Source organism: Nematostella vectensis, chromosome 7 (genome assembly GCF_932526225.1).
Source record: "Nematostella vectensis chromosome 7, jaNemVect1.1, whole genome shotgun sequence".
NCBI lineage: Eukaryota > Metazoa > Cnidaria > Anthozoa > Actiniaria > Edwardsiidae > Nematostella > Nematostella vectensis.
The window spans coordinates 7,121,823-7,149,191 of NC_064040.1; the positions used below are offsets into that span (position 1 = coordinate 7,121,823).

Consider the following 27,369-nt stretch of genomic DNA (forward strand, 5'->3'; position numbering starts at 1 on the left):
AGATATATCCCGCTCTACACCTATGTATTGAGCACTGTTCTCACTGTATCTCCTGATGAGTGGGCAACCACGAAACAGGCTTGTAGAGATGAAACGGTAGTTCGCGTGTTTTTTTCCTACAAACCAAGATATATATATATATATATATATATATATATATATATATATATATATATATATATATATATATATATATATATATATATATATATATATATATATATATATATTAAGGCATTGCCTAAAGGTTGGAAATGAAACTCGTAAACGAAGTAAATCAAAGTATTAGCAACATCTAGTATTCAAATACATGACGTTGACATAATGGCACTCATCACAGTAAGAAAACTTTGTTTTACTTCGTTTAAGACGAATCAAAACATCCTTGAAACTTAGTGTCACGCTGTGGACCTTTTACTCAACGCCTCAGGGGTGAAGGCATAGAGGACCTTGGGGTCCTTCAGAAAGGCAACCACTTCGTTAGCATTTGGTTCTGCTCTAGAGTTTCGAGGAAATAAAGACGCAAAGCTATAATGCTTATCATTGACAATATAATATCTTTCCTAGCTAACAGCTAACTGCTACCAGGCGCGTACACAGGGGGGTCAAAAAGGCCAAAAAGAGGGTCATTTCTTATTGAGGAATCTTCAAATACAAATACAATTTTCATGTGATACCTATGACTGCGCACACCCGTCAGCCAATCCTGGGTGTACGCGCCTGGCTACCTACATTCCTAATTAATTTAGTCTGTTTAAGTCGATAGCAGACTCCATTGTTGGGTTGACGCTCTTTTGTTGTCGCAGCTTTCCACAACAGCGTCACGTGACTTGTCCTTATTAGCGCTGTCTAGGCAAATCGCGGTCCCTATATATGATCGTATTGTACTGTCTCTGTGATTCATGTGCCATCGCTGAAAACAAAGAAGAGCTATAGTCAGTACTCGTTGCGGTTATGTTCATAGATAGATGACTTCGAATATTTAGCAAACCATAAACATAAAGCGAATCTAGGAGGGGTGGATTCGGTTGCCTTTCCCTCCACCGCCCCCCCCCTTCCCCACTCCTACTATTCTAATAAGTTTCTGATACACTCTTTGTATTTTCCACCCCTGTTCATGTTAATTTTCGCGAATTGTGTACACCACCTTTTAGCTCCCCGTCGTTCAGAAAAGTTCGACTCTACCAAACAACTATTATTATTATTATTATTATTATTATTATTATTATTATTATTATTATTATTATTATTATTATTATTATTATTATTATTATTATTATTATTATTATTATTATCTATTCCTCTCTCTCACTCCTTTATACCCTCCAGTTTTGACCCACATGGCGATGAGTATCTTAAGAAGAACTTAAAGTCCCGAAAGCGCCAACATCAAGTCCCATTCAACTGACTACAAAACAAAGGGAATGCGACAGTGCTGAAAAAGGCAAGACTGGTTCCAGTACCGCGCGGTTAAACCAGCCTTTTTGTTTTGAAATGGCGGCGTTTTACCGGCAACCTTTTACATTGTGGCGAATGCTTTGAAAACTAGATAAAACTTAAGGCTGAAACTTTCTTTTTAAAACACGCTTAACGGAGCTGAGCGACAAAAGCATTTTACCTGTCCAAAGCTCGGTTTGCTGCATTTTTCTAAGACCACTGGTCGACCAGAGCTGCTGGACGTTAAGCACATATTACTGAAGCTTCGCATTAGTCGGTCACTAGTTAGCGTCCAATACTAGAAAAAAAAAAATGGATCAATTTAATTTTGTTATAGCAAAATACCAATAACTGCTATATGAGCTCAATCAAGTGCGTACACAGGCGGCCAAAAAGTTGGTCATTTCTTATTAAGGAATCTTCATATACTATGCTTTTTCCATATGATACCTATGACTGCGCACCCCCCTCCCCCCAGGCAATCCTGGGTACGCGCATTTGCATGGTCCTGATACATGTACGTTCATCATGTTTTTGTATCGTACCTGAGAGAGCTGTTTATCGCAATCTGTGGTCGTGACGACGCTTCCCTCTTCGCCTTTACCTGCGTCCAGGCAATACCCGTTCTGTAATAACCACCCGGTTCTGTCGCCTTTAGATAAACCCCTGTAGATATTTGAAGTAACTGCCTCAGCCATTGTTTGAGAAAACTTTGGATATGCAGCCTCGCACCCCCCATAGTAAAAAGGGGCCTTACGCAACGGCGACGGCCGCGTTGACAGGGAGAATTCTAAACTAGCTTCAACTGTTCAATAAAATGAATTCGTTGTTATAGAGCCCAAAAAGTAAAGACAAGCCTTGGACCACACTAGAACGTGAAACTTTGATTTTTTATGTTTTTTTTCTTTAAACTGCTGGAATGTATGACAGAGTGTATTTAACGTCTGCTTCTTTTTTGGCGTTGCCGTCGTCATCGTTTGTCCCCTATTTAGCAACGAAAACGGCGACGACAGGAGGACATGACCAACCAAAAAAAAAAAGCCTAGATCCTTATGTCTACCTTAGCAAACACGTCCGCCCTAGGCCATCTACACACCGTGGTTTGGAGGAAAACATCCGACATCGCCTGACTGTTTAATTAAGCCAGTGTAAACAAGTTTTATATAAGAAAAAAAATATCTTACCTCACTTGTGGGATTGTTGGTGAACCGAAAAGATGTCTTAGCTCTCTGATCTGTGGAGTACCAAATGTAAAAATACTTCTTTACTTCTTTCTCACGAACAAGGGGGCGTACCCATTTAAAGGGGCTACATTTACGCCGAAAGACCTGGCTGAACTGGGCGGCATATCGAGCGCTACTTGTCTCCTAGTTTAGCCAGGCCGTAAGGGCTGAAACTCTATGTATCATGCGGGAATCTTCAGACTGACTAACTCCGTCTCCCCATAATGACGGGTAGTTATTTAGTAAACCGCGACAAAATACTTTGAGTCTCTTTTCATTTTTGAGCCTCTTTTTCATTAAATTTCGGTCAAATAGAAGAATATAATTGTTTTTAAAATACATTCGTATCATTAAGCTTATATGTTTATGCACTGTGTATATTTTGGCAGTAAATTCTTGTCTCTAATCAAACCACATTTGCGTAATAATCAACTCTCAGCTAACGTGCACTTTAATAAGCGATAAGGGGGCGACAAGGAAATCTTCACCCTATGATAAGAGTATGCCGCTCATAAAAATTGTTTTAAAATGGTTTTTAATAAAATACTTTACGCGTACTATGTTTCTAGTAAGACAAACAAAGTAAAGACATATATCCCCTTACTGATATGGCTATTTCTCGATTTTTCTTTTAAGTTCTTTTTAGGGGACACCTATGGCAGGGCGTCTGCTATCGAAAAAGTATTGACTGTACGTCCAAGTTTATCCACAGCTATTGAGAGCTGTAATATATACCAACCTTGCTTTGAAACGCTCGAACCGATCGCGATATAACAATCCCGTACCCTTCTTGGTACTCCGTCAGTACCGGCGGTAGTAGCTTGTATGTAGTGAGAAATAAAAGGCTGATCAAAATAACTAGGTAATATTTCCTTCGTAATATGAAAAACATGTCGTACGACCTTTTTAATTTTTCCTTCTTTTCTGTCTTTTGTTCTTTGCAAAAGTCACTTGACTTATTCATATGATTTGAACTCGTCTGCTGGTAGCTTGCTTCAATCCTGGTTATAAAAACAAACCAATACCTGTTGCTATAGCCAGGTATCCTAGTGTTGTGTGAAGTGCCTTGTTTTGGCTAGTGGGTTTGCTGTGGAAAAATAAACTCCTTTGACACAGGGAGCCCACACTCTTGGTACGTGCAGTCAACTGGGCGTGAAGAAGACAAGTTTTTTCTTCCCAGTAAAAACAAAGAAGACTAGAAAGAAGACTAGTCAAGACCACAATTAAACTTCCTAGCTAGAGGCACTAGGTCGCCCCATGTGTCCCTTTCCCTCTCACGGCCTTGTATTCGTGTATAATTATTAATGTTACTCATAGCAATCTGTCAGGATAAATATAGCCGTTTTAATCCCCCTGCCTCACCTCGTCATTACACGTGTTGTTCTTAGTTTGATTTCGTTTATTTTTCTCATACATGCCAGACGGAATCCCCGCCATCCTTAAATATATAAAATCAATATAAAATAAATAAAATCAATTTTTATGATTTGAATTAAATATTTGATAATCCGAGTCTTGACTGGTAGTCACATAAAGCTTCTACGGAGCCAACCGGATGGACTACTGGGCCTCTGATTGGGTCAAGGCAAGATCTTCGTATCACCATGGCAACCCTATACGGCCAAGTCGAGGTCTGCGTGTGCAGGAGGTTGGTGGAACGAACTTCATCAAGTCGATCCAGTCTTTCACGTCGCTGAAATACCTAATGAAAGAAAACTTTTATCGTTTTCTGGTGTACAACTGGCACCTTAGCCTCCGCGCGTAACAAGTTGGTAGGGGGGGAGGAGTTGTATGGGTGTATTTTGGTATGTGCATGATGCTGCTAACACGAGGTCCATTCCACCCCCTCCGTCCCCCTTCCTTCTACCACCAAAAATATTATAGTCATATTGTTAAAATATGTTGCCTGGAATGGCTTGCTTACCTTTGATTGACCATGTACCTATCGGATTCCAGAGAAACAAATGCAGTCCATGTTAATGGCAGACATGTCTTTTCGGTGACTGTAATCAAGTATTGTCCTGAAAAAATATAAGAATATACATGTCTAGATAAATTCAATCAAAGTCTCCTGTGCAGTCGTCCTTAGTTTGTGTAAGTCTAAAATTCATCCGACTCATCAGAGAGTGACATTTAATTTCATTTTCAGACTGAACTAATAAGCACGGCTGCGCACCGTCAGGCTAACTCGATTTATGGCTCGTTGTATTTATTTTTATGAGCGAGCCCAAATAATCCCTTGAATTTTAATTCTCAAAAAGTAGCTACATCATCATAAGATATGCATCCAAGCTGTTATGACTTTTGCCTAAAAGGGGGATCTGACCCAATAGCAGTAGAGGGAGTAAAAATAGTCATCAATTAAAATGAGCTCTTATTTTGGGGTTGAGGAAGGAAATTAGCTCCTATATCTTTGGGCGTTTTGTTATAAAAACGCATAGTAGCACTTTTCCTAAGGGCCCAAAAGGAGGGTTTAAACCCGATTTAAAATTGAAGCCAATATTTGAAAGTCCGACAACCAATGCTTCCTCAAAATGATCGTCCGCCATCTTGCAAACGATAAACCGGAAGAGAGATATATCGACAAAAACTGAAAGTCCCGGATTGTACTAGAATCTAGGACAATCCGGGACTTTCGGTTTTCGTCTGCTACCAGAGCCTCCGGCGAAAAGCATGACCGAGGAGCTCTGGGAACGAGAATGCAAACTCACCTTTATTATCGCTACCGCTGTACACAATGACCGAAGACGTGTTTCCTGACTCGATACTGCCTTTAGGGATTTGAAGCAATGGAAAGCGCCCCGTTAGCTTGGTAACCTTACAGGAGCCATCTGAAGAAATGATGAACCATTGCTTCTATAAAGATAAAGGCAACGTTAAGTGACAGTAAATTCCGGCAGATTATGTGGCTTTCACCTAAAGCCATTGCGAGCTCTCCTTTTCCTCAGCACACCATGCGCTAGGTCCATAGAGATACCTCGAAAGCTCTATTCAAGATTTTTCTACAGCGTGCATTTCTATTCTCACACATTTTTTTATTGTAGTAGTGTTTTGGTCCTGTGCAGTCATTCTCTTTTGCCAAGAGACCATCATGCTCCCTTGCTTTCTCTTATGCCAAGAGACCATCATGCTCCCTTGCTTATGCTTAATATATATAAATAACAATTTCTTGAATCACTGGGTTGTATTTTTTCGACGTTTCGGCAATGCTGCCTTCATCAGGATTAACGGTAAATTATGACGAGCAAAAACTAAACAAATAAAAGTCCCAGTTCTAATCTTTCTTTCATTTCTAATCTTACTACAGATGGCCGTGTATTCCACCTAATAGGATTCCTTTGTTCAAAAAGGCGAAAATTGAATTGAGTACCTTTCCTAATACAATAGATGAATAAATGAATATATCTTTTACAGAAAAAAGGAAAAAATAGCACCTTTTTTATTAAATTTACGGCTGGTATTTTTATTCTCACCGTCTTATACATCTTGATGTGCGTATGTGATTCCCCGGTATCAAAAGTGATTTTTGAGTGAATCCGCTGACCGACTCCATCGTAGTTGAAGACGGAACTCTCTGTCAGCGGTTTGACTTTGTCACCGATCACATGTGTCACCTAAAGCAGGAAGGCAACATCACATTAAAGCTAAATACATTTGTCACTATCAGGCGAGCAGTCAAAAACTGCTGACAGTTGGCGCGCAGCCCTTCGGCCTCCAAAAAGCGGCATTTCTCAGCGAATTTCAAAATTCCAGTTTTGCACCTGTTGAATATGATATCGATTTCTTTGTGCACTTTAGAAACAGAGCTTGTTAGACTTAATGTTTATAATAAACTACAAAGGCTAAAATGTGTCCTTTTTTCGACGCGTTCTCCGTGTTTTGCACCTGTTGAATATAATATCGATTTCTTTGTGCACTTTAGAAACAGAGTTTGTTAGACTTAATTTTTATAATAAACTACAAAGGCTAAAATGTGCCCTTTTTTTCGACGCGTTCTCCGTGTTTGTTTAAAAACCCGGTAAAGTTACGTTACGTAATCTGACCTACTACCCCTTGGCGCGCCGGAAGCAGTCCCGTAGCGCCTGTTGAGCAAGCTAGCAGAGCTGTAAGCAAGCCTTGAAATATAAAGGGCACGATACAGAAACATTAAGAAAGTATTGGGGTACAGCCACGCCCTAACTGGCCATTTCCTATATTTTTATGGAGAAGGGCGTACCCCAGTGCCCCTCCCCCTGCTACGGCCCTAGCTCGTTATAATTAAGTTCGCTTAGCATGAAAACTGGAATTGAAAAAGCTCAAATGCTTAGCTGCACTTACAGTGATCATGTGGCCTTGGAGCTGCAACGGAATCGCTGGAAATACAGAAAAAAAGATAAGAAAGTGTAAATGATAACACATGAAATACTCAAACACATAAATATGTATATTCTAGGTGTCGCAAGAATTTTGTGGGATACATTTTGTGGGCGTTGACTAAGATATTTCTAGATTCCAGCTTTGTTGCGAAGATATATATTTCCCCATGTACAGTATCTAATGACGGCCTGTCCTCTTGCAAAGTGAAAATGTGTAGAAAGATTTCGGTGTCGGTGACGTCATTGGTGCCAACGACGCAGGCTTTTTTAACAAGAACTTTTAGCTATTATCTCAACTGATCGTTTACACGTAGTTTGTTTTTTCAGTAGTTTTTCGCCTAAAAAAATGCTCAGAAAAGCAATCACAGGATCTCAATGTCTTTGTATTACAAATCTGAATTTTACGTTTGTCAATATTACATGATAAATTTTCATAAATTTCATATTGTAAGTTTTGTTAACCAAAGCATTTTCTGTTGATCAAATTTCAGGATGAACGCTCTCATAAAAATAAGATATTTGTAATAAAACTGTGCCAAACTTAAATAAAACTTACACCTACCGCATGGGTCTTTTGCTTCAGAAGAAATAAATCCTGCGAATAGCAGACTTCCAATGATTATCTTTATCATATTTTTTCCTGATTCGTTTATCTTTAAATTCATTTATTTATACGTTTTGACCACCTGATTTTTAAAGATTTAAATCAAAGATGTAAGTCAAAATATCGAGCACTTCCGCGTGTGTTCCCGTTTGCTTGTAACGAATATTGCTGTTTCGAGTCATTTTTATAAATGTGATTCAGAGGCAGGTGATTTAAGACAAAAAAGCATTTCAAATGAAATGGCTGTGTGGGTCTGAAAATATTAAACTTTTATGATAAGTTAAATTGCGGTCATGAAGGATGCAATAAAGCAGGTTAGTTATTAAAGAGTAAAATGCGTGTGTTTTGTGTGATTTTGTATAGCGTGTTCTATAAAGGAAAGGAAAAAAAAAAACTTTCAAAAAGAGATATTTTGGTCTGGCAAAGCATGATCTTTCGAATCAAAATTACTTAATTACATAAACTTTTAATCGCGGAAATGCCGCACAGATATCCTTAAATTAAAACAAGAAAGGTAAACAACATCACTTCTGAAATTTTTCGAGTGTGCAATAAAAAAGCAACCGTCAACCCGCTTTTAACGTGTTAAACAAAAGCCATTAAGATTTAATCGATCAAAGATACTGCTCACCTGCCCAGGGAGGGCAAACAGAAACTGGTAGTAGTTAAATGGCTTTCAGCCATTAAAAAGGACTGTCAATCATTATTAATGACAATCAGGGGTATATGATGTTGTCTCCTCCTTGAATTGCTCTTCGCACTTATTGACACACCCGGCGTTTTAAAGTCCGGACACTTATAGCCTCCATGACCACGTTTTATTGCATTGCTACTAAAGAGACTTGGAGTAAGTTTAAAAATAGATAACAAGAATTCACAGGATAAAAAAAGCTAGAGATGTTCTTTAACAAAAAGCGATAGCGAGCTTTCAAAGAATGTCTATTTGTTACTGTAATCTTATGCAAAATGAACAAACAAGCGAAAGCCTTCGTATGATTTCTTAACATTTTTTTTTTTTTTTGCAATCAACGTGTCCAACGTGACCGGTAACTTTTATTTGTTGGATTTGCTTTGCCTTTTCTTTTAAACGCTTTAATTCATGTTTTGCCATTATACATATACTAGAAGAGCCAAAACAATGTGTTTTCTATCAAAGTTGAATAGAAACTTCTCTCGAGCCCTCTTGGGAATCAGCAGAATCAGGTTATAAATGTAACCATTTATAACCATTTTTTTTCTCCAGTGTTTGAAAGAAAACAATAACAACGGTGCGACTAACTAAACCTCTTTAAATCTTATGATTGGAACTGATTAGCCAACATCCTACATTTTATCTACTTTGGACCACGTGTTGGAAGAAGAAGTTTTGATCGTTTTATGGAGAAATTATTCGTCAAGAAATTTGTCAAGAACTCAATATTTTTGTAATGTCACGCAATCACGTCACGATCACGATGCTGAGTGGCGAGCCTCGGTATGTTTTTAAAATTTGATGATATCTCAGGCAAGACGTTTTTATAAAAAATATATTCTTTTATTATAGAAAAACGTGTATCGACTTTGTGTCTTATAGTCTCCCGCGCAGCCGTTCTTTGTGTCGCCCGACTGATGCTAATGTGTGTGTATGCTAGTGTGCTTTTAAAGTCCACATTTATGTATACATACTCGCAAGGGGGGGGGGGGGGGGGGGGCGCAAGGATAATTTGGCTATCCGACGGAGTTTTAGACTAGGTCGCATGCGTGATCCACACAACTGGCATCACGCTAGCCCGGTCGCAACTCTAGATCCCACATGGATCTTAGCTGTGGTTTAAAGCACTTCGTTCGAGTCGAAGTCGCTCTGCAGTTTTTTTGCCGATGAAGTTTAACTGAGGCAAACCGGCTATGCCATGCTGACGAGTCCTAAAAAGGACGAAACAGCTGTCCATGGTTGCCGAACTGCACGGGTAAGAGACTGTGCTAGCGTCCCGTCTTGGCCCGACTGATGCTAGTGTGCTTTTTAAGTAGGCCTTTCCAGAATGTGCTCGGCACTATTTTAGCGCAATGTGGAATTGGGAGAACTATTGTGACCAGAGAGCACTTTTTGGGTAAACAAGTCAACTTGTAGCATTTTTAACCCAAGTTAATAGATTTTGTTTGTCTTATAAAGACATTTCTAGTTTCCTTAACTACAAATAATACTATCTCAACTAGGCTAAGACTGGTGATTTCGAAGTTTTAATGGGTAGCCTGTGCTTTAGTAACCACACATATTGGGTAGCCTGTGGAGTTCATTACAATAATAGAATGCCTTATCTAAAAGATCAGTTTGCCATGTTTTCCTGTTTTACATCTATTGTAATTATTTCTCGCTAGGAGATTGTTATACTTAAGGTCTGTTATCAGGTTTGACATTATTGACATTGGTGATGTTTGTAAATGAACATTGTTTTTTAGTAGTATCCAAATAACAAAGGTAAACAAGCACAAAAGAGAACAAAGTCATTTATAATTTATAATACAGTAAAATCACACTAAAGTGTGATTGACCCGTTCATGGACAACAATATACTCTAATGCATGTATTTAATAAAAGCAATATTCTTCACTTATTCAAATTTTAAATAAAAGACAACTTATCTCTAAATTGTTTTAAAAATATACGGTAATTTTCTTTTCGCCAATGAGCACTATTTGAGCACTATTTTGATTTTGGAGCACTTTTTAAGCACTTTTTGGGTGTTTTTGGGAGCACTTTTCTGGCTTTTTGGGAGCACTATCTGGAAACGCCTATTGAGGGGGGACCAGTACCCCACCCCCTGCTACGGCTCTGAAAGTTTCAGAACGGCATGCCTTCTTTGATTAATCAGTTATTGTGATGAATACAATCAACTCGTACGAAATTCGGCATTTCCGTGCTTTATTAGATAATATAATTTTGATTTCATTCTTTTTTTAAATCGCTGTTACATATTTTTTTCCTTTTTCCACACTTTTAGTTTAAAATAAATAATGACAGCACAAAATACAAAAAGAACTAAATTATAAAGGTTGTGATGATTACACAGTTGTCTCCACAAAGACAATTGATATAAATTTTTTTTGAAAAAAGAACTCAATTATAAAGGTTGTGACGATTACACAGTTGTCCCCACAAAGACAATTAATATAAAAAAAATTAAAAAAAAAAAGAACTAAATTATAAAGGTTGTGATGATTACACAGTTGTCCCCACAAAGACAATTAATATAAAAAAAATTAAAAAAAAAAGAACTAAATTATAAAGGTTGTGATGATTACACAGTTGTCCCCACAAAGACAATTAATATCAAAAAAATATTGCATTGTTATCAAGTCTCCTTTGCGAATCACAGCACTTGCAATAAACCAATTCTTTTCCCTTTATTTCCTTATCAATGTCGTTTTGTACGGGCGTCTAATTTACGTCTTAGGCTAAGTTCAAACGTCGTATTATCCATGAGCCGTATTCAATGCAAATGAATGCAAATAAATCAAGTAGACTGTTCCATTTTCATTTGCATGCATTTGCATTAAATTCGGCTAGTAGGTAATACGATGTTTGAACTTAGCCTTAATTATAAATAAAAAAATAATAAAAATAAGTTAAACATAAGGCATAATTAAAAGAGATTTCTTGTTATATATATGTATATAGGCCCAAACACCTCGGCTTCATTCATCCTTGGGGCGCCAGAAGACTTATTAAGAAGATTTTAGTCACCACAATGCAAGCATTTATTGCACTCCTCGTCATCTGCCTTTCCTTACAACATGCTTTTTTAACCTTGTGTTGATTTATATCAAATTGACATAATCAGGAATAAAACATTTACTCCCTATTGGCTTTATATTGATTTTTTCTTTTAGGCGCAGCAACGGGGTATATTTAGCAGCAACCCCCTCACAATGAATGGCATTTCGAACTACGACAGTGCTGCTAACATGCTGAGCGTCGATTTTCCCGGACAGTTCAAATGGGTCTATAACCTTGGAAAGCTACTAATTAGAAACAGAAAACCACATTTATTGCGATTACACAATAAGTTTGAGACATTTTAGTTGTTAGGTTTTTCTAGGATTTGCCAGGAATCCCTAGAGGAGGTGTCGGGACGGGGGGGGGGGGGGGGGGGCACAGACATAAATATCATATTGAATAAGGCAGAATTTAAGAATAAAGCAGAATTAACGACTGCTTTAACTGCAATCGGAATTGTGGAAGGCAGGTGTTTTGAAAGGCCCCTGGACGATACCATCCATCCACCCTTTCCTCTAGCAGATGGCGCGCGGCTGTCTGTGTTGAGTGGTGATAAAGCAATCTTCATTGGCTCTATAACCATGATAGGAAACAAGAGTAAGTCTTCGTAGTGAAGTGAATAAGGGTTTATACATAAGTAACCGGAAGTGTTGAGGGGATGAAAAATGAGAGGGGAAAAAAGAAACAAGAAATGGAAAATTGAAAGAAAGCAAGAAAACGATAAAACAAAAACGATGGAAAGGTAACCGAAGAAAGTTTTAGAACATAAGCAGCAACATGATAATAAACTGCACAAAGTAGTTGATTTTGAAACAACGCGTACAGTTTTGGTAAAGAAATTCATGCCTCGATCATTCTGTTCAGTGGAAATTATTCTAAAATTTTCCTGTTTAACCACGGGCGCTAGGATAGTCCTCGTATTTTTAACTATCTGCATTGTAAAATTTGATATTTAATCAGAATTGTAATGTGTGATGCTGATATCCGCTAAAACCGAGCCCAGCGACTTGGTTTGTTTGTAGTGTATATGTAAAAACAATTTTCTTGCTTGCACTGATAAATATGTTTTCTCTGTTTGATATAGTGAAATACACAGCCGTGTTGGACACGACAACATGCACTCCCGTCTCGGCAGCGGTCAATTCGAAAGATCCTAACGACACTTCCACGATGAGCATAAGGTGAGTAAGAGCATTTTGCATGGTTTTTGTGATGTGCTGTGACCAAATACATAAACCTGAACGAGCTGTTAAGGGAGGTATCCACTCCAATGGTAGCCTGCTAACTGGCTTTCGTTGCATTCGGAAATGTTTTGTTTTTAAATATTGGGTGTCCGGTGGCGCGCGAAGGCCCATTGCTTCGAAGCTTCACAAGCTTACCATTTTTTGACAACAAAACGTTTCCGACTAATCCCGGACGCAATGACAGCCGCCAACAGGCTATTTCAATGGCATATGATCTTTTTATTTTTTTTCCGAGGGGGGGGGGGAAGGGGGGAGAGGAAGGGAGGGGGGAGGGTGCAGTAGATGCCGCTTTCCTGGTGCCTAAAACGAGGTCACTCTTTTAACAGCACTATTTTTTTTCATATGCTTGCAAAAGTGACAAAAACAAAGTAACAAATATTTTTGCTAAAAGGAGCTGCATTCCCCATATCTTAGAGCAAATTTTTTAACGCCTATAAGGGTTTTGAAAATATTACAGTCTTTTTTGATCCCCTATAAATATTAGGCGTCTCAAACCAAATAATTGGATTATGTATTATAACCACCCCCTCCGTCATCACTCCCCCTAATATAATGCAAGATATAGAGATAATAAAATGACTTATTCTCAATCGTAGACGAGGACAAACTTTCTTTAATACTTTCAGTTGTAAAGTTGAATAAATTTTATTTGTGGTTTCTTCTCTGTAGTTATTCTAACTTCGGCCAAGTGGATCCTGCCAGCTTCAATGTACCGTCCAACTGCAACTACAGCAAGTAGAAGAGAGCCTCGCAAGGCATTGAATATCTGAGCAGTATAAGTAATCTAAATAAAATGCCATTCGTTGCAAAACGTTATATTTTTTTACGTTTCCTTTCCTTACCACAGCGAACAACTATTATTAATATTATCAAAGCAATGTGAAAATGTGAATTCTTACAGGCGCATAAAAACGATGATACAGCTTTTCAAACACTGATTTATGAAACCATGCTGGTTTCGACACATTGATTATCCGAGTGCAGGCTTATTTGAAATAAGGTAACTATCTTTATTTTCCCTATCTTCCCATTCCCTCACATCCCCACCCCCCCTTCAAACAATGATGTAAGTTTTTACAATTTTAGTGCCTCCTTTCCCTGCCGCTCTCTACCCACGCCCTTACGACGCTCTGTTATTCCGAAAAATTTCAACACACGGGCAGCCAATCAAAAGCCACGCGTGAATTATTGTTGCAAATGAAAAAAGCCGGACATTCTTGACAAACTTTCTTGGTGACTATGAAATTTTCACTTTCTGGATTTTGAGCCTTTGAACTAGTGTCAAAACAAGTGTTTTATAGCGGGTTTTTATTGTACACTGTTTACAAAGACAGGGCCGCAGCAGAGGTGGGGCACTGGGGGCATGTGCCCCCCAATATTTTCTAACATTATAAGAAAATGACTAGTAAGGGCGTGGCTGTGCCCCCAATATTTTCTCAATGTTTCTATATCATGCCCCCTAATAAATCTAGGCTTGCTACGGCACTAAAAGATATTGATTAACGTACTCAAACCACTGACTATAGGCCTAGAATCCCAAGTGGCAAATACAGTTCTTCTCGGAAATGCTCTTGTAGTCGTAGAAAGGGTTGAATACGAAGCAGTGAGCCGTCTGAAGTCCCCAGCAGTTGGCGGTACCACCATGTCAGGAAGGCACAGCTATAGTGGGGTCCAGGAGGGAGGTTATGAGTCAACCGTAGCATTTATACCATGTACAATCATACTGAAATTTGTCGTGACCTTGGGGAAAGTCCAGTTTCACTGTAAATCAGTCAAAGTCAATCAGTTGCTATATAATAGAAGACAGTAAAAACTTTCAGGTTGAGAATTGTAGCCGGAGAATTGCAGTATGTAGAGTATGTTTTTAAAAGAACAATACATTTTTTTTTAATCACAGATGTAAGCGACACACTAAATAGGGAAAACCTTAAAGTCTGTTTTTTTTCTTGAAGAATAAAGGGCTCGATACAACGATGTTGACTTGCTTGACAAGTGACCATAACCATTGCAAGCATCAGTAAAACGAACATGGAAAACATCATGTGCTCACCGCGCGAAAAATGGGACGAGCGCAAAATAAGGGGGATTTCTTTAGCGCTCGCCCCATTATCCGCGCGGTTAAATCGCCGAAAAACTCTAAAAACACACAGAAACGCTTGCTACGCAGGCTTTGACATTACTCACAGTTTGTTTGTTATCTTTACTCTTCCTAACCACTGTTTTCTTTTTATTTTGATTTAATTGTATTTAATTTTTTAATGCACCACAGTAAAAAGGCCGGAAGTTGTTTCAAGTATTAAGAAAAGGGTTTTGTCCCCTTGAAAGAGAACGCAAAGGAACTTGGCCAAAACATATATATACATATGTACATAGAAAATAACATCAACATTCGACGTAAAACTAGTAAATATCACCATTGAAACTGTTGTGGTTGTTGAATGTTTTCTTGATTTTTTTTTTTCGAAACCCAGGTCTATTCAAGATATTTTTTGTGTGTAATAGTTTCTCGACGTTTCCAATTACGTGGTCAGCAAACTATATTTAACCTTTTCAACCTTTTTAGAAAATATGTCTATTCATCTGCAGGGAAGCCCTTGAAAAAAAAAATCTTCTTTTAGTCTGCGGGGAAACCCCTGAGAAAAGATCTCTTTTCATCTGCGGGGAAACCCCTGGGAAAAGATCTCTTTTTATCTGCGGGGAAACCCCTGAGAAAAGATCTCTTTTCATCTGTTGGGAAACCCCTGTGAAAAGATCTCTTTTCATCTGCGGGGAAACCCCTGAGAAAAGATCTCTTTTCATCTGCGGGGAAACCCCTGAGAACTGCAAGGAAAGCCCCCGGGGACTGAGCGTCTACAGAAAAAAATCGATGACCAAGTTATATTTCCTATTTTCAGCAAACTAATACATTTGACCTTCGACCTTTTGAGAAAAGATCATTTTTTATCAGGAGGGAAAGCCCGCGGTGACTACGTATCAATTTAAAAAAATCAATGACAAAGTTATATTTCCTATTTTTCTCAGTGATGATTGCAAAAATGGTATTTTTAGTAAGGTATCGGTGCATTATATAAAAAGACAAAGTTTTATCATGAACATCCTCATTTACAAGCGACAAAACAACAAAAACAAAGCTTTGAATTTGAAGCACTATACTGAAACAAAGGTACTGTAAATTCAACATCAAAAAAGCTTTCCATTTGAAGAACCTTACTAAAAAAAGGTACCGTACCGTCTATATATAGTATAGAAGCACCTTTAGCCCACTATTTCTTAAGGCATTGCGTCTCCTTAGCCATTTGTGCTATAAAACTTCGTTCCTCTACGCGATGTCCATTAAAACTTAATTCATGTTTCACTAATTGCTTTAAAAGGAACATCTGACCGTTAAGTATTAATAAACACAGGTGCAATCGTTTGAGAAAATGATGCCTTGTACATTATAAAGTGCCAGAATGACATTTTCGTGATTTTTTTAGCTGCTTTATTGTAATGACGCTATTATCACTCGATTATGGTAAATAATGCAAAATTTTATTCCTTGTGTTATGTTCTTAGAAATAAGATTCCTTTTTTAAAGGTGTTATCAGAAAATATTGTACCTGGACAGAAATTTCTTGGCGAATACGTCATGTAACAGTATGCTTATCCATTTAAATCTATTACTAAATTGCGAGGTGACATCTTTGGGTTTACCACATTAAGTGTAACTATAGAGGATAATAGAAATTCGGAAAGCTATAAATTCGATTGCTGTTAGCTCCATGCTCATCACTCAATTCTTTCCACAGGTTTGACCCATATACAAGCGGACTAGAGCATGATGGCGATTAGAGTACTGTTCATTGTGGCGTCCCTCTTGGCTCTATCCTCGGCCCTCCCATGGTCGTATTTTCAGAAGCGTGCTGAGAATACCTGTGGTAAGTACAGATGTTTGTTAACATCTGTTTTGTAGATCCTGTGGAACTTGAGTGCAAAAGCGAAAAGTTGTCAGGTTGTATTCTCTTGGTTGTACCAAGAGAGCATAAGATAAGAGAGGGACACTTTGGTATTACCCGCGCGCCATGTCGATTCCGAATCTGGCTATTTTTAGTAACCACCACCCCACCACTGCGCGTGAGGATTTGCTCCTTTTATTTTGTCTTACTCCCCCGTGGGTTGCGTGTTGTTGTTTTGCCAACTCAATAGGAATGAAAAGAGATTATGTAAAATAACTCGGAAGAAGAAAACAAGTCTAACTTAAGTTACCAAGATTGGCAAATATACTCACAGTAAGCTAAATCCCTGAATAGTTTGACTGTTTTGTTTGTCTGAGTGGCGAAGTTAAGTCAAGAAGAAAGAAAATAGCGACGAGCGAAAAAATGGCTGTGATACGCGTTTGATTCAAATCCTTCAAATCACTCCAGCTTGTATAATATTGTTGTTTCTAGAAATGTCTAGAAACAACATCTAAGAAGTAAAGTAATAACTCCCTCTTTATTTTCTCACTATTAGAGAAGCTCATATACTTCAGCTTGCTGGCTTTAATCATCACAAAAATGCATTCCCTCGCTACAAGAATTGTTTTATGAAATGTATTTTTCTTGGATTCCTTCTCAATTAATCGGAATATTCAGAGGTTTTCCGCTCTTGATTTTGAATGAAGTCTCTATGAAGTCTTTTTTTTTACACGTTTTTGAAATCTTGCAATTCTCGAAATACTACATCCGCTTAAGGTAATTCCCTTGAAATAGTTCTACAACCCAGAATTTTTTTAAACTTGGCATGAACAATATTGAAGTTAAGGGCTTTCAAAAAAGGTAATAAAAAAATGGTGGCACTGAACTCTTTTTCACAACGGGGGGGGCGTAGAGTTGACGCGTTTTTACTGATGGCGCAAGGAAAAATCCCAACTCTTAGTTTTCAAAAAGAGTGCCTATAGTCTTTAGAAAATTAAGTTCTGTTTGTCGAGCTGCCAAAATCCGATCTCCTAAACAATAACCCGTAGTAGCTAATGTTCAAAACAAATCACATTTTAAGAGATCGGACTAAATAACATTGTTTTCGCCACCGACTTCGTTTTTCTGTCAAAGCGATTTTAAGTAAAAAACGCGCGCCTTTTGCTGTGTTTTCTTATACAACTGTGGCGCGCGCGCACTTAAGGTAATTCCCTTGAACTGCAGTGCGCACCGCTTCTGCGCATAGTGGCGCGCGCTGTTTGTTCGAATTTTTCGGTATTATGTGCGCGCGCGCCATAGTTGTACAAGAAAACACAGCAAAAGGCGCGCGTTTTTTACTTAAAATCGCTTTGACAGAAAAACGAAGTCGGTTACCCCTATTTTGTATTTGCTCAAATAGTTAAATATATACGGAAAAATGATATACTGAAGAAGAAAAAAAGTTGGGTTGTAGAAGTTTTCTGTAGAAGTTTTGTTATTTCTCTTAAAAGCCGTAAAAATACTTCCAAATTGCGCTTTTTACCGTATGAATAGTGGCGAAAACAATGTCTTTTAGTGCGATCTCTTAAAATGTGATTTGTTTTTAACATTAGCTACTACCTGACTACGGGTTATTGTTTAGGATATCGGATTTTGGCAGCTCGACAAACAGAACTTAATTACTATAGGCACTCTTTTTGAAAACTAAGAGTTGGGATTTTTCCTTGCGTGATCAGTAAAATCGCGTCAACTCTACGCCCCTCTGTTGTGAAAACGAAGTCGGTACCCCCATTTTTTATTACATTTTTTGAAAGCCCTTAACTTCAATATTGTTTATGCCAAGTTTAAAAAAATTCAGAATGAAATTGTCGATGTTATTAGTGCAAAGAGAAAGGGTTTTTTTTCGGAATCAAGTCATAAAACAGCGGCAAACAACAAGATGTGAATACCACAGCGCGACATTCTGGATCGCGTGAAAGAGGGTCCAGTATTTGTTGCATGCGCATGCGCGAAAATAAACCGCATATATGCAGTGTGGCCTGGGGGTCGTTTCTCAAAACTCCCCATATCAATATTTGGGTGACTTTCATACCCACTCGGCCGACCTCTTGGAGGCCTGGGTCTTAGGGCTTTTCAAGATCAGTGAGAAAAAAATTTGACCGAGCGGTCAAGTTTTTTTAACAAATTTTGGCCTCGAGTCTCAAATTGACAGGAATAAGCATTTTCCACCATGTTTTCTGGAGATCCGGGAGCGGGAAAACTTTAGCTCTTCTAAATATGGGCATCAATGCCCATATAAGGCAATACATACGAAGGAAACTATATGTGGGGAATATGTTTGATATGGGTAATTACCGGGCCCGTTAGGGTACCGGGAGAGTTTTCGGGATACTTTTCCGGGCGAGGAAGAGCGCTTCTCAAAGCTAGCGGCAGCGTCCCGGTTGTTTACGGGTTTCCGATAAGCAAATTATAATTTCTAGAGAATGAATAGATTGGCTAAATAATTACTGAATATCAATAAAAATCGTAGATTTGTCTATATCTGTAGACAACTGGTACCCCAAACACTGCTGTGGCATCGGCACTTTACGAAAAAAAGACAAAGAACAAGCAGATAAAGTCTCATTCTGTAGCAAAATTTGTTTACATTTTCTTAGGCGCACGGTGACAGCTAAATGTCAAATCATTTGACAGAAAAAAAACCTGATTGGCTGGTAGGGAATCCCATAAAATGATGTTAGCCTTCTTCCCGGGCAGTGATATGGTTTCCTCAAGTGATGAAAATTCACTACAAATCAACACAACTTGAAAATGGCGAGATTTAATCGGAAAAAAAAGCACCAAATTGGATAGTTCAACTTGGCCAATTCTAGATGAATAGTTGATCTATAAATTCAGCTGAAAATAATAAGGAAAAACATCGTTTTGGGTATCAATTATCGCATTAAAAGTAATTCCCGGTAAGTTAACGGGAGCTCTTGTGCTCCCGTAAGTTACCGGGCAAGTAACCGGGATTTTTTCCGGGGCCGACAATATAACGGGCGTTTTGAGAAACACCCGTAAAGTTTATCGGGGGCTTATCGGGTGACTTTCCGGGTTTCCGGGTTTCCGGGTTTATCGGGACTTTTGAGAAACGACCCCCTGGTTTCTTAGTTCAAGATGGCTACGAAAGGGACGGGCGAGGCTTTATTTCATAAATATTTCGCTAATTTTTTTCGTTTGGGTTAACACTTGATTGTGAGTCTTTCCGGGAACGGGACGGATGATAATTAGAGTCTGAAAAGGATATAAATCAATGAACTTTTCAGTTTTCGTTATTTTCACGCGCATATACTTTTCAGTTTTCGTTATTTTCGCGCGAAATATTTAATATTCAATCACATTTTAGCTCGTTGTTATCGAAAACAAATCCTATGCAGGCCGCTGATATTCCTCAGTAGTAAAAAACATTCTTTTTAACTTATCAATGATCTATTTTCGGAGCTCTGCACTCGATAAGGTCTAGCGGGAATCGACACGTCCGTTATTGCGCGCGTTCGTATTTCAACTTTTTTGCGAAGATCACTGATTGGTACATGTTTGCGCATGCGCATGTAATTAATACTGGACCCTCTTTCACGCGAGCCAGAATGTCGAGCGCAAAGAGAGTCCCAGGTCTGGACTAGGGGGTAGGGTGGGTAAAAATGCTTACGCGCAGTGGTGGGGTGGTGGTTACTAAAAATAGCCAGATCCGGAATCGACATGGCGCGCGGGTAATACCAGAGTGTCCCTCTCCTATCTTATGCTCTCTTGGTTGTATTTATTTAATCTTTGTTGCACCGGATTACTGCATATTTAAAAAAAATCGAGCAAAGAGTTGTGGCGACTGTATAAACCAAATTTGCCTGGAAACCGTGGAATCCATGGAAAACCGCCCCTCGATAATAATTGAAACTTGAACGAGTTAGTCTGTGTAAGGCCCTAGCCTCATTTGGAGTGTTACACTGATCGAGTATTAAAGACTATGTCTTTATTTACTTTCAGACACCCCATCATTCCATGGGAAACTACAAATGGTAAGCGCTAAAACTCAATAGTCAATTGTGCCCAAATAGAAATCTGTACGAAAAGCCAAGAGAATCAAAAAGAAACATCAGAAGCTATCAGATATTTGTCAAACCGTACTAGTGCTCTATCATGAATGTTGCATTATGTTTGGTTGACCAAAGAGTTATATCCCATAAGTAACAAAACGTGCGGATTTGTAGGCCAAAAATGCCAAATCGCCAGACCAGACAAGGTTTAGCAAAACTGGTTGACTAAAACAAACATATTCCTCTCGCTCTCATGGTATCTGGAACCGTCCCCGAATACTAAGCCCCTTATATAAAGGACGTATCTTTAAATTCGAGCAATTGACATTTAGCGGTTTAAAACGGCAACGCCTTTATACTATAACCCTCAATAGTTTTTGGAAGTTAACCAATCAGGATGCGAAAAACATTTTGATTTAGATATATTTCATTTAGCCAATCAAAGCAGCAAAATGCCTTAGAGCGTTTTCAGAATGTGAATCTTCAAGCTTGAAAAAAGTGTCAATGATCAAAACGATTCGTACATCCTTTCTATTACCTAGCTTTCTTAAAACTTCTTTCGGTGGTGGCCACGTCGGGCTATAAGTTGCACCAAATCCAGTCGAAAATATTACAATGGTAAATGAATGCATTCTCATCATTTTTCTCACCCCCCCCCCCCCCCCTCAATCTTTCAGAACATCAGAGCAGGTGACAAGTTTATTGATGGACGAGCCACAATTGACTACGATCATCTAGGCAAGCGGTTGAAGCTTAGCGCCACACTTCACTTTGATGGCGGTTCCGAGTCGAGTTTCATAGCATTCTATAACTACCAGGAGGTACATTATCATATTTTGCAACACTTCTGCAATCAGTCTGACATTTAAACTAATTTTATCATGTATTATCATAAAGCAAGTTCTCTAGACTTTGCTATGATTTAACTAGAGTATAAGTCTATAAGCACACAGCGCGGTGGGTACAATCGTGGGGAGGGGAGGGAGATGTGCGAAGAGGTTCGGTTTCTAAGCTCTATAATCTCAATTCGAAGGTCTCAGATAAGCCTAGAATCTCAAAAGCCTATTTTTTTTTTTAACATTTAATTCGGCAAGTGGAGCGGTTGATCACTAGCGGCTCAATTTTCTTCAATCTCTCTCGTACATTTTTTTCAGGGAGTTGTTGTAATAGCGAATCCTGGGATTGGCGGTAGTGGTGTTTGCCACAAGAAAGACATGGCAGACATTCCTGCCCTTATTCCGGTGCCTGTACTTTATGGGGGAAGCCTGCTGAAGTCTGGCTCTCTAGGCCTGAGCAGCGACGACCTTCACACCGCCCTATATACCGGCCTCGTTGGATTTAAAAGTGAGTCTTGGTTCATATCCACGGATCTCTCCAGACTTTTTTCAATTCAATCACAAACCACTCTTAGCGCATTCTGATCAAGTCTGCTGTTGCTTCTTTAGCGCGATACTTTACGACGGTTGCCATGGAGACGTGCACACCCTTAACATCTGTTGTGTATCACACGAGTGAAAAGGATGGCCTTGAGGTGACGACCACCAAGTGAGTATAGTCTCAGCGATCACGTACCCTGGTAGAGCCTCGAACATCTCTCTATTTAGTGGCGGGGGGGGGGGGGGGGGGGGGAAGAGTTATTTTATTGGGGACGGACAACTATATAACGAACCTCCACTTTTTAATGGACAACCTCTATAGAACGGACCTATATAGACTCGGTTACAATTTTTCCGACAAAATCTTTAAATACAGCCACCGGTCCATATATAGAACACATTTCCGGGTCCAGACTTGTCCGTTGTATCCACTGTATTTTCTACACATACATAAGATTGGGTTTTGGAAGTTTTTTTTGCGCGTTAAGAAAAAAACAATTCTAGTTTTTTAATAAAGATTGATTTGATATTAAAAACCCGTTGTTTCTAATTTGTTTTATCTGCTGGTTTTTAGCCGGAGCATGAAATGGCGGTGTGGCTAACTGACATTTTTTGGTCTTCCTTCACAGCTATTACGGCATTGTGTTGGAAGAAAGAGAACCCGAGATCTTCAAGCTTCCCGAATACTGCACTGACACAAGAAAACGAAGACAAATGCCAAATATGGTCCCCTTTCACGGCAAACGTCAAATGCCAAATATGGTCCCCTTTCACGGCAAACGTCAAATGCCAAATATGGTCCCCTTTCACGGCAAACGTCAAATGCCAAATATGGTCCCCTTTCACGGCAAACGTCAAATGCCAAACCAAGTTCCTTACCTAGGATAACAAGTGTTCCCGGTACAAAGGATTTAGGCTCTTTCGGTAACTTGTAGATTTGTAGTTCAAAAAAGAAGCTGTACAGATGACGCTTCAAATAAAAAAGAGAAAGCATTTTAAATGAGCTTCATATTAATGTATATTTGGGAAGGGTGGGGAGGGTTGGGCATATATACATTTTTTTGAGTGCAAAATTAAAGTTGAAACAAATGGTACCAAACTGATGGTGAAATAAAACAGAAGAGAAACTAAAAAAATCAATTGAAACCTAAAAAAGAGGAAAAACAATAAAAACGTTTACAAAAAAAACACTTGGCCGAGGATCGAGCTTGTACTGCATGAAAGAGAGTGAAAAATAGACCATACATCCAGACATCCCGCTAAATCACCGTATGGCAGCTAAACGCTTTTACGGCTAAACTAGAGATTTCGGCCCCAGCACCGCTATCAAGCGAACCGTACAACACAAAGGAACCTTTGGCACCCGCGCATTAATGGGGAGGCAAAATAACCGGATCCCAGCCCTGTCTTATGGTTACGCCACGCACAACGCGCTAAGATATACATTGAAAAATAGTGAGGCCTTTCTGTGGGTCTTTGGTCTCTTATTGGGAGGGAACCATTTAGCAGCGTGTAATTGTCATAATCACGTGAATATGTGTTTGAGACAACGAAGGTTAAATATAAATACGCTTTTGTTTTGATAGCCGCCATCTTGAAAAAAACCTGAGCAACGTACGATTCCAATCATAACAGGTTTGCTGCTCGCACAATCCAAACTCTTTTAAACCATCAGAATAATACGCTCTTTTCTTATAAACCTATTGGGTAAATATTGTTTTTAAAATCTTTTGAAGAATGTTTGATTGCAGATACATACCCTTCCCCCCCTCGAGGTGTCTCCCTCCCCTTCAAACTGTATTTGGCCAATATCAGGGAGTGAATTGCCTTTTTTTTTTGGGGGGGGGGGGGGCTCCAAGAGAATCTCGTCTGGAATAATGCGTATCAGGGGCGGATCGAGCTTTTCTCTAAAGGGGAGGGGGGGGGGGGGGGTGGGGGGTGGGGGGTGGGGGGTTAGCTCAGTGACAAAGGGGAAGAGGGTAATTATTTTTTTGTTACATATAGCTTTCTAGCAGCCCAAAAGGGGGGGGGGGAGGGTTAAACCCCCTAACACGCTACTCCATCTTTAGCTAACATAGACAAACCTCAATCAACCTTTTTAATCAACTGATAAAATTTTTATCAATCCTTTTTCAACGCTTCCCACGGTCAAAGGCATTTCCGTGAGCCTTTAACCTGTCAGCTACCTGTCGAGGTGGATTAGGTCACGACTATAGGTATTACTTAGTTCTGCTAGATTATCTCTAAAATATTTGGTAGATGTTCTCTGTAAGGCCATTAAAGAAGACAAAATAAACTTTTAGATATCTCAAATATTTTCTTAGGTTTTTTAATTTGGGCATCCCAACACAAAGGAACCTGAGGCACCCGCGCATTAATGGGGAGGCAAAATAACCGGATCCCAGCCCTGTCTTATGGTTACGCCACGCACAACGCGCTAAGATATACATTGAAAAATAGTGAGGCCTTTCTGTGGGTCTTTGGTCTCTTATTGGGAGGGAACCATTTAGCAGCGTGTAATTGTCATAATCACGTGAATATGTGTTTGAGACAACGAAGGTTAAATATAAATACGCTTTTGTTTTGATAGCCGCCATCTTGAAAAAAACCTGAGCAACGTACGATTCCAATCATAACAGGTTTGCTGCTCGCACAATCCAAACTTTTTTAAACCATCAGAATAATACGCTCTTTTCTTATAAACCTATTTGTAAATATTGTTTTTAAAATCTTTTGAAGAATGTTTGATTGCAGATCCACACCCTTCCCCCCTCGAGGTGTCTCCCTCCCCTTCAAACTGTTTTTGGCCAATATCAGGGAGTGAATTGCCTTTTTTTTTTGGGGGGGGGGGGGGGGGGGGCTCCAAGAGAATCTCGTCTGGAATAATGCGTATCAGGGGCGGATCGAGCTTTTCTCTAAAGGGGAGGGGGGGGGGGGGTTAGCTCAGTGACAAAGGGGAAGAGGGTAATTATTTTTTTGTTACATATAGCTTTCTAGCAGCCCAAAAGGGGGAGGGGGGGAGGGTTAAACCCCCTAACACGCTACTCCATCTTTAGCTAACATAGACAAACCTCAATCAACCTTTTTAATCAACTGATAAAATTTTTATCAATCCTTTTTCAACGCTTCCCACGGTCAAAGGCATTTCCGTGAGCCTTCAACCTGTCAGCTACCTGTCGAGGTGGATTAGGTCACGACTATAGGGATTACTTAGTTCTGCTAGATTATCTCTAAAATATTTGGTAGATGTTCTCTGTAAGGCCATTAGAGAAGACAAAATAAACTTTTAGATATCTCAAATATTTTCTTAGGTTTTTTTAATTTGGGCATCCCAACACAAAGGAACCTGAGGCACCCGCGCATTAATGGGGAGGCAAAATAACCGGGTCCCAGCCCTGTCTTATGGTTACGCCACGCACAACGCGCTAAGATATACATTGAAAAATAGTGAGGCCTTTCTGTGGGTCTTTGGTCTCTTATTGGGAGGGAACCATTTAGCAGCGTGTAATTGTCATAATCACGTGAATATGTGTTTGAGACAACGAAGGTTAAATATAAATACGCTTTTGTTTTGATAGCCGCCATCTTGAAAAAAACCTGAGCAACGTACGATTCCAATCATAACAGGTTTGCTGCTCGCACAATCCAAACTCTTTTAAACCATCAGAATAATACGCTCTTTTCTTATAAACCTATTTGTAAATATTGTTTTTAAAATCTTTTGAAGAATGTTTGATTGCAAATCCATACCCTTCCCCCCTCGAGGTGTCTCCCTCCCCTTCAAACTGTATTTGGCCAATATCAGGGAGTGAATTGCCTTTTTTTTTGGGGGGGGGGCTCCAAGAGAATCTCGTCTGGAATAATGCGTATCAGGGGCGGATCGAGCTTTTCTTTAAAGGGGTGGGGGGGGGGGGGGGGTGGGGGGTTAGCTCAGTGACAAAGGGGAAGAGGGTAATTATTTTTTTGTTACATATAGCTTTCTAGCAGCCCAAAAGGGGGGAGGGGGAGGGTTAAACCCCCTAACACGCTACTCCATCTTTAGCTAACATAGACAAACCTCAATCAACCTTTTTAATCAACTGATAAAATTTTTATCAATCCTTTTTCAACGCTTCCCACGGTCAAAGGCATTTCCGTGAGCCTTCAACCTGTCAGCTACCTGTCGAGGTGGATTAGGTCACGACTATAGGGATTACTTAGTTCTGCTAGATTATCTCTAAAATATTTGGTAGATGTTCTCTGTAAGGCCATTTGAGAAGACAAAATAAACTTTTAGATATCTCAAATATTTTCTTAAGTTTTTTAATTTGGGCATCCCACTTCCACCTCCCCCCCCCTCCCCCATGCCCTCTCTCAACTGCCCCTAGGTATAAGGCTGCTGTATTATCGCCGTCTTCTTCTTTGTCGGGAACTCTCTGGAAGCAGACGGTTATGGGGGAATATGATTTGCCGTCATCATGACCTCTATACTGCCCCATACACAAAAATAGAATGAATACGCCGCGCTATAGTAATTTTAATTACTATATTAAAATAACGTCGGCTTTGAATTGATGAGTTTCGTTAAAATTTTTGTCTGATAATTAACTAAACACGCGAGTAATCTTAATTGCCGACATTAACATCACACGCGCGTGACAGTGTTACAACAACAATAAACCTTCGAAATAGTTTTGCTAGAATTTTATGCTAATTTTTCCAAGTCAGTTTTGAATTTATTAACTTCTGGCACTTTTCCCAAACAAAACCGGGCAGATTAAAGGCCAAGTTACACGAGGCAATTCTCATCTGCAACTGGCAACGCAATGATGACGAATAAAAATTATTGCCAGTTGAAGAGGGATGTCACACGCTCGCAATATTTTTTTCGCAATGCAACATATCTGCTGTAAATTCTAAATGTCAGCAGCTCTTCGCCAAAATACGGCCAGAAAACTGTAACTCTGATTGGTTCATTCCGAAAACCCATTGCGATGTCAGTTGCCAAACCATGTCACACGCAGCAACTTGTCTCGATTTGTTGCAATACTTTTCTCAATGATTTTTCGCAAGAATTTGCTGCATTGCCAGTTGCAAAAAGGCAACGAGGCAATTACGCGCGCAACGATCATCGTTGCCAGTTGCAGTTGAAAATTGCCCGGGTAACATGGCCTTAACTTTCCTGCTAGCAGAGGCCTCTTTTCTCTGTATTTCGCTGGGCTGGAGTTCGCGAACTCCAGCCCAGCGAAAGGCCTTAACAGGACTCGGACTATCAGCTAGACCTCCCCACTCAGGCCAGTACCCAGAATTTTTCTTGGGGGGGGGGGGGGGAGGGGCTGCGAAATCCGAAAAAGTGGACCTAATTTTTCCGTAGGTGTGTGGGGGGAGGGGGGGGGAGTATGGGCGGGGG

The 27,369-nt window shown here is 39.5% G+C and overlaps 3 protein-coding genes and 1 long non-coding RNA gene across 6 annotated transcripts; 2 read left to right on the top strand and 2 right to left on the bottom strand.

The window, feature by feature from the left end:
- Positions 1-400: 400 nt before the first annotated feature.
- Positions 401-3,648, bottom strand: LOC5520760. The gene is made up of 5 exons (XM_032365728.2): positions 3,400-3,648; positions 2,622-2,671; positions 1,983-2,103; positions 1,619-1,735; positions 401-913 (listed from the first exon to the last, which is right to left on the bottom strand). Exons 1-5 carry the CDS (start codon positions 3,622-3,624, stop codon positions 755-757), a joined length of 672 nt encoding a protein of 223 aa, XP_032221619.1. The 5' UTR covers positions 3,625-3,648; the 3' UTR covers positions 401-754.
- A 399-nt stretch (positions 3,649-4,047) lies between these two features.
- Positions 4,048-7,818, bottom strand: LOC116604025. The gene is made up of 6 exons (XM_032365760.2): positions 7,578-7,818; positions 6,978-7,012; positions 6,134-6,274; positions 5,372-5,516; positions 4,585-4,681; positions 4,048-4,362 (listed from the first exon to the last, which is right to left on the bottom strand). The coding sequence occupies exons 1-6, from the start codon at positions 7,678-7,680 to the stop codon at positions 4,260-4,262; spliced, it is 624 nt and encodes a 207-aa protein (XP_032221651.2). The 5' UTR covers positions 7,681-7,818; the 3' UTR covers positions 4,048-4,259.
- Positions 7,819-11,755: 3,937 nt separating this feature from the next.
- On the top strand, positions 11,756-13,433 carry LOC116604071. The gene is made up of 3 exons (XR_007312332.1): positions 11,756-11,970; positions 12,458-12,554; positions 13,287-13,433. It is a non-coding gene; the product is annotated as an uncharacterized LOC116604071 (long non-coding RNA).
- Positions 13,434-15,628: 2,195 nt separating this feature from the next.
- Positions 15,629-22,980, top strand: LOC116604070. 3 transcript variants are annotated; one of them, XM_032365939.2, is made up of 8 exons: positions 15,629-15,780; positions 16,406-16,534; positions 20,555-20,586; positions 21,282-21,425; positions 21,759-21,948; positions 22,050-22,149; positions 22,610-22,706; positions 22,743-22,980. In XM_032365939.2, exons 2-8 carry the CDS (start codon positions 16,435-16,437, stop codon positions 22,866-22,868), a joined length of 789 nt encoding a protein of 262 aa, XP_032221830.2. In that variant the 5' UTR covers positions 15,629-15,780; positions 16,406-16,434; the 3' UTR covers positions 22,869-22,980. The 3 variants fall into 3 exon arrangements, with proteins under 3 accessions (XP_032221830.2, XP_032221828.2, XP_048586481.1); XM_032365937.2 differs by having other exon boundaries at positions 22,610-22,980; XM_048730524.1 differs by having other exon boundaries at positions 15,750-15,837; positions 22,610-22,980.
- The last annotated feature ends 4,389 nt before the right edge of the window (positions 22,981-27,369 follow it).